The sequence below is a fragment of the Lupinus angustifolius genome, chromosome LG15 (assembly GCF_001865875.1).
Source record: "Lupinus angustifolius cultivar Tanjil chromosome LG15, LupAngTanjil_v1.0, whole genome shotgun sequence".
NCBI lineage: Eukaryota > Viridiplantae > Streptophyta > Magnoliopsida > Fabales > Fabaceae > Lupinus > Lupinus angustifolius.
The window spans coordinates 14,535,337-14,543,217 of record NC_032023.1 but is presented as its reverse complement, the minus strand read 5'-3'; the positions used below and the strand labels follow the sequence as shown (position 1 = coordinate 14,543,217).

At 31.4% G+C, this 7,881-nt stretch overlaps 1 protein-coding gene and 1 long non-coding RNA gene across 2 annotated transcripts; both read left to right on the top strand.

Annotated features, from left to right (window-relative positions):
• LOC109327608 (inositol-tetrakisphosphate 1-kinase 1-like) lies at positions 2,455-3,471 on the top strand. The gene has a single exon (XM_019560784.1). It carries the CDS (start codon positions 2,481-2,483, stop codon positions 3,441-3,443), a length of 963 nt encoding a protein of 320 aa, XP_019416329.1. The 5' UTR covers positions 2,455-2,480; the 3' UTR covers positions 3,444-3,471.
• Positions 5,825-7,254, top strand: LOC109327436. Its single transcript, XR_002105335.1, has 2 exons — positions 5,825-6,490; positions 6,760-7,254. It is a non-coding gene; the product is annotated as an uncharacterized LOC109327436 (long non-coding RNA).

Genomic DNA, 7,881 nt, shown 5'->3' with positions numbered 1-7,881 from the left:
TGAATGGTAATTCAACTAATTCTCCTGAGTTTAATGTTTATCTACGGTAAGTATACAGTTTTTTGTAACCTTATTACATCGATCATCCATTGTGCATTACATCATTCAAGAGTATGCAATGATAAATAATGTATTAACATGGTAAAAAAAACCATCTTTGAAGTATATGACTTAATATTCAACACACGTGAACGGCCTTATTCTTACCTAGGTGCCACAATTGAATTGGGCGATGAATAATTCATAACTCTAACAATTAAGCCTATAAATTGAAACAGAAAAAAGATATATACATGAATCATGTATATGAGTTTTATACACTGTTATTGCATTATATATCATTCGTATTTAATAATTCTATAAAGCTCAATAAATTGTAGATGATGTAATATATAAATCTTTACGCTTATATTGCATAGATATCACGATCTAGACCTAAATACCCTATTGACCATTGACTCATTGAAACCTCATACTTTGCGCATTGGATCAAAGCGACTGCTTCAACACCTTCTTCAAAGTTCACCATACACTTTTCTTCCAATATTCCATTCAATTCCATTACGTCTGAACCAGTAACTCAGACTCAAAGGTTCCATATATGCTAAGCATCTCATTCTCCCTTCTAGATTATACTAAACAACTAGGCAGAATCGATATTGCCTAATCAAATTAAAAGGGTGGCATAAGGCACCAGACTCTTGGTAAAGTTTGGGAAGAATACATATATCCAATCTTATATCTACTAGTTAATAATAATTATTGGCATATTATTTTTGCCCAAAACAATCTGAATATATTGAATTGATAGTCACATGGATAGATTCGTGCCTGAATTGTCGGTAATAGTAATAATAAAGAGCATGTTATAATACAATAATTAGTTAAAAGAAAGAAAATTATTAAGAGTTGATAAAATTAATATAATAATTTAATATAATATAATATGGCATGATAGATGATTGGATTCATATTTAATTCCTACATTAAAAAACCCTATAGTGACATTTCTATATATATATATATATATATATATATATATAAAATCGATCTTAATGTACGAGTTAATAACAATTATTGATTTTTCTACATATATATTCAATCATACATGTATTAATTAATAACAATTATTACAACTAGTCTCGTATCTGTCAATCCGATTTTCTATTGTTTGGAAAGTAATTGAATCATTTATAGTTAGTTTTGTAGATAAAATATATAATTGAGGCGAAATTATTCAAATAAACTTATCATGATTGCACAAAGTAATAAATATTATAACCCAATTAATGATTTTTCTTTAATATGATGAATTTGAGGAAAAAATTATATATATAGAGAGTTGTTATTGAATATTGAAGTCGTGAGAACATACTTAAAGAGATAAATATCATTACAAAATATTTTTTGTTTCGTAAGTAAAGAAAAAATGTTGTGGTTACAAAATTAAGAAAAAGACACAATTAAGAAAAATAATATGGGATATAGACATTAGATTATATGGTCCTTTTGTAGAAAATAGAAAATATATGAGGGCAAAATAGGAAGTTATAAATTACAGCATGGTGGGTGGTTAAACCATGTTTTGGCGTATATGATAGATAAATATTATTTCAGACCAAAATAATCTGAATATATTGAGTCAATAGTCACATGGATACAGTAGATTCCCGTCTGAATTGTAGATAATAGTAATAATAAAGAGCATGTTGAAAAATAATGAATAATGGTCAACATAATAATTAAAGAAAGAAAATTACGGTTAGTCAATAAAATCACAAAGAGAGCATATAGTGATATTTCTACATATATACAATCTTACATCTACTATTTAATAACAATTATTACCATATTATTTCTGGCCTAAACTATCTGAATATAATGAGTTAATAGTCACATGCATATAGTAGATTCGTTCCTGAACTGCAGGTAATGGTAATAATAAAGAGCGTGTTAAAAATAATGAATAATAAACAATATAATAATCAGTTAAAAGAAAGAAAGTATGGCTAGTCAATAAAATTACAATTAAGACTGGTCAATAAAACTACAAATATGAATGACATGACAGATAACTCTATTCATATTCGATTCCTACATCAAAGAAATTTATTTATAAAATTAAAGGATGTGTAATAAATATATATATTTATTTATTTGCACCAACGGTATAACTATTTTGAATAATCTAGATAGTAGGATTGAGATTTATATCCACTACATCATACCAAGAGTAAATACACTTATCTGCATTAGTATACCAAAAAGAAAAAAGGTCGATCATTTCATATCATAAGAAACATTTTTTACAACAAACACATATTTTTAAGTTTAATAGGTTGAGAAGCCTATTCTTGACGTTATTATTCATCTTTGACTCATTCTTCAACTTCCAACTATGTTCATATATAATAGGCCAGTTATATGAACCAAATACTGCATCAAGCCATCAACAGATTTTCTATTCTACAATAGTTACTATGTCCCAACCAGAACAACCTCAAACTCCAAGGTACTGCATAGGGTATGCCCTACACCCTCAAAAGATCCAAAACTTAATCCAACCTTCCCTTCTAAATTACACCAAGAAACATGGCATTGATCTTGTTCATATTGATCTCACCATACCCTTAATCAAGCAAGGTTCTTTCCACTGCATCATTCATAAACTACACTCTCAAGATTGGAACAAACTACGCTTAGATGAGTATTTGGCAAAATATCAGAACACTCTCATCATGGATCACCCAGATCTTGTGGAGCAACTCCACAACCGTGTTTCAATGCTTGAACCGATGACCCATTTGCAAATATCTCTTGGAAACTACACGGTCGGGGTTCCAAAACAACTAGTGGTTGATGATAACAATGCAATGGAGGAGATGGGTTTTAGTTTGAGGTTTCCAATCATTGCTAAGCCTTTGTTTGTTGATGGCACCGCAAGTTCTCACGAACTGTGTTTGATTTTCGACCGTGAAGGACTCAGAACACTAAACAATCAGAACAACAACAGTCGAATAGTGTTGCAAGAGTTCGTGAACCACGGAGGTGTTGTGTTCAAAGTTTATGTTGCTGGGGAACACGTCAGGTGCGTTAAGCGAAGGTCTCTACTAGATATATCAGAGGGAAAGTTGAGAACATTGAAAGGGTTGGTTAAATTTTCTCAGATATCGAACTCGACAGTTGAAGAAAGAAGTGAAAATATGACTGAAATTGTTACCGAGAAAGCGGAAGTGCCACCTGAGGAATTGGTAATGGAGTTGGGAAGAGGGTTGAGAGAAGCAATGGGGCTTAACCTTTTCAATGTGGATGTGATTAGAGATGCTAAAGATTATAATAAGTATCTTGTGATTGATATCAATTACTTTCCTGGGTATACAAAGTTGCCATGTTATGAACCCTTTATCACTGATTTTTTGTTGGATTCTGTACGTAACAACTAACAAGACTGCATAGGTACGTGAGTTGTTATCATGTGGAAGAACAAGATCATTTAGTTATGAGTTTAATATCAACTCACAGATTCTATGTAGTCTTTTATAGGGTGAATACATCATTCACCTACATTACTTATGTTTAAATGTTGATTGATTAACATATAAATAATATTTTTGTCTCCTTTTTAGCTATACCTTTTCAGATTATGTGGACCATATCCATCTTAGGGAAGGCAACGGAAATAGGTAGTGCTTTCCCATTCCAAAACCTAAAATATTTGCAGATACTCGTGTGGGTACTTAATGAGTTTTTAATTTTAGTTATATATTTATATACTTTGTAATAATCAATATGTAAAAATAATTATTACATGAATAATATGATATTTATATGATAAATTTATTATCATAGTCAAATAAGTGTGATTTTTATGAAATAATAATAAAATATATGATCTATAATCTTAAAATAATAGTAAAAACCTATAATATATATATAAAATTTAATTAAAAACTAAATTTATAAATTTGCGATACTAGGGGTGTAAAAATTCGGTTCGGTTTTTTGTGCATTTTAGTGACCGAACTGATCAAAAACATATGGTTCGGTTCCGCTCAATTAACCGCAACTTTAACTATAAGAACCGAACCGAACCGCTCTTGAATGGTTCGGTTCGGTTCCACGGTTTTTACATTTAATTTTCAAAATGTACTACAAGAGATATTGTTTATCATAAAAGGATAAACATTACTACTATTATTATAAAAAATTATGAATCATATATAACAATACACTTCATGATTAGTATCATATATATCAATTAGTAAAATATATAATAATTACATTTATAACCTTACATTTTATAATTAGTAACACATGTAACAATATATGTATAACAATATATGATATATGTTGGTTTCAAACTCAATATCACAAAAGTTGGAAAATATGTTCCAAATCATAAAACATTAGGAAACAATTTAATAACTAATAGCATATATAATACTAACTTAATAACAATTTAGTAACATATGTAACACTTCAATTCACACAAAAATTGATAATTTAAGCTAGAAAATTGGTTGAAGAATTTAAACAATAATAAAATATTATTTCTTAATCCCTAGTATATATTTATTTAATATGCGGTTCGGTTCTAATGGTTCCTAAATTTCTAAAACCATAAACCGAACCGAACATACACGGTTCCTTAAAAAAATAACCAAACCGAACCGCAAAACTGAACTGAACCACATTTTGTGGTTTGGTTTAGTTCGGTTCCATCGATTTCGCGGTTTAAACCGGAAACGCTTACATCCCTATGCGATACCCACGAGACAGGTATCATAAAACCCATTCTTACCTATAAGCTATTATTATGGGTACCCATTACAGATATTTCCATAAATACTTATAGGTCTAGTTTTTTGTCATCCTCATCCATTTGCATTTTTTTATGCCAAGATTGATATTTGAATTAGGTCCACTCTTTTTTTTTATGCTCATAATCAGATAAACATATATTAAATTCATAGTGTTTGATGAACAAGCATCTCCTCTATTAATGGAGAGACAAATATTTAATTTTACATGTGTTTTTAGTGACAAAAATGTTATTAGTTATTATGTTGTATGTAAAGAATAAAAATATCTTATCATGATATTTTTTCTTTTATTTTTTGTAGTATTTGTCTCTCCGTTAATAGAGATGATCATTCCTCGTATTGTTTGACACAGATTCATAAAGACAAGATGATAGATTTCTATTCTTTGTTTTTGTCCTATGTTTTATCATCAATTTTCATGACCCGATCAAGTTATTCTCCATTGAATACATTAGATTTTCCTCTTAAGCTTTGTTTGGGAGCTAGGAAGGAAATGGAAGGATAGGAATGAGAGGATAAGGAGAGGGAAGGGAAGGAGAAGGGAAGTAAACCCCTCACTTGTGTGGAGTGTGGAATTTAGATAGGAGGTGAATGAAGGGTTTGTAATACAAAAATACTATTTTACTCTCCTTTAAAAAAATCAAAAGTATTTCATGTATTATACACTGTACAATAAAATGACATAAATATAATTAGAAAATATTAGTAAGGGTAATTAGGTATTCAACATTGTTTTCCTCCCAAAAATCCCAATATGGGGGAATAGCAAAATATGGTATAATGAAGGTTTGGAGGGATTTTAGAAATCCTCCAAAATCCTCCACATTCTCTAACTAAACTTCCAAACAAGGAAATACCCTCCTAAGCCCTTTCCCTCCTCTTCAAAATAGATCTCCCAGAGAAGGCCTTAAAGCTTAAAACTCAATTTTTTTCTATGCTTTTTGTTTGTTATTTTAGAAAGTTGCCTCAGTATGTACACAAAAAAGAGAAAAATGCTTCAATATGTATCACACAGCCCTGTTTATGCAACAGTCGGAATCAGGTTTTGATAATACTAGTTGCAAAACATAAAAGATTATCTATATCAAACTTTTTTTAATCAAAAAATACTGAAATGTGGACATGCAGTAAATGAGTGAGCTTTATTCCACAGCAATCATTACAGAGTTTAACTCGACATTAGGAAGTTAAATAAAAGATGAATAAATTTTTTATAAAAATTTAAACTTTACAAGTTTGGGCTGTTTTACAGAGACTTAGTTTTTTATTATAAGAATCCTTGCAGACTTTACTGGACAAGAAATATATCCATGACATAAGACAAGAAATATATTCATTTTGACTCAACCCTCCATCACATATCTACTTGGTTGCTGTTATTACTACATTTAATCAGCTTAACAAAATAAGCTGACCCTTGGGGAATGCTTCTTCAGCTAATTTTAACTACATGAAATTAATAATGAGCTTTCATTTCATTTCTCCTGTGTCATGTAGAAGGATTCTTGAGCAGAATGCGAGCCATCACATTTCAATGGCAGAGCAACCCATTTTTCAGAAATAACCAAATCCCACCCCAGTTCATTTGACCTCATCTGAATACCCCATTAGACCTCATTATCTCATCCTAAAGTCTAGTGCAACAATCTGTGTTTGGTGCAACTTTGGTTTGTGGGTGACCCTTCTGTGTCCTGGCTTGGGTGGTTCAGGTTATGGATGACCTCCTATCCCCTTCAATTCATTTCTGTTTCTGTCTAGGTGGCTGCTTCTCTAGTCGCTACTTTGCACTATGTTCTATCAATGCTAGTGCTGATGGTGGGTTTAGAGTTGTGATAGATTATGATGGGCTGGGCTGGTCTTTGGGGCAATAGGGCAACGTGGCAAATTTGTATGTACACACACAGGTGAAAGATATCAGGCTAGAACACTTTATTAGTATGAAAGGATAAGATGTAATCATGACCATCGAGTAAATCATGATCATTGAGTAGATCACAAATATCTGTGTGTGTGAACTGTGACCCATATCAGGTGGGGAAAAATGCATGACCATTGCAGTGGCATTCATGTCTTCAATGTCAGAGAACCAAGTTGAATCACAAATGAACATAAGCTTTCAAAAATAATTGTGGAAACCTGATGCTTTTCTCCTCAGTAAGGATTCCAAAAATTCAAACATGTAAAAATTCTGCTTTATTGTATTATGTACATAGTTTAATTAGAAACATGATTTCATTCGTGTTAAACACGTGGATAATCAACTATAGGAATCGATACAAGTATTCACTCACATTATAGTAATATATTCTAGCTTACCAGCTCCATCCAAGAAAAGTCTTACCTGAAGATGTGCGCTGGACTCGCTAACACCATCACAAAATTACACTAATGGTTATTTTGTCATCATCATAGACATGGAAGAAATCAAGCAGTGGCTGGTTTCTCTCCAGTTGTTGCCTGTCCACTAGTAGTTGCCGAGGTACGCTTAGCTTCATAATCTTTAACAGCTGCTTTTATAGCATCTTCAGCAAGCATGCTGCAGTGAAGCTTGACTGGTGGAAGTGAAAGATGCTTAGCAATTTCACTGAAGGACAATGATTATGCACTTTAGATACATTTGAGCAAAACTATTAATAATGGAAGCATAATCAAAGGCTAGAAATAGAACAATCGAACATGACTAAACTCCTACATATGGTGCATGATCTGAGAACCAAAAGGTCCAAGAAAAAACAGAAAAGGAAGGTAACATTCTAAAAAGAAGATATGTATATTAAAAACATCTCCTATTGTTAATATAACCCTTAAAACAACCAAAAATGCTAAACAAATTTTGGTATTGAACAAATCCTGTTATCTTCCACAACTACCCAGCAACCATTTAGACATTCAAAAACTCATACAGAATTCATCTATGACTTCTTCAACAGGCACAACCTTTTTTTTGCTTAAAAACAAGGCCCTCGAATGTAGCATAGCTGTGCATGGAAGAAAAGAAATAGAAATTGCTATAAATCGTAAATTTCCTCAGGTAGCATACTATCTTGTTATTTTTGTG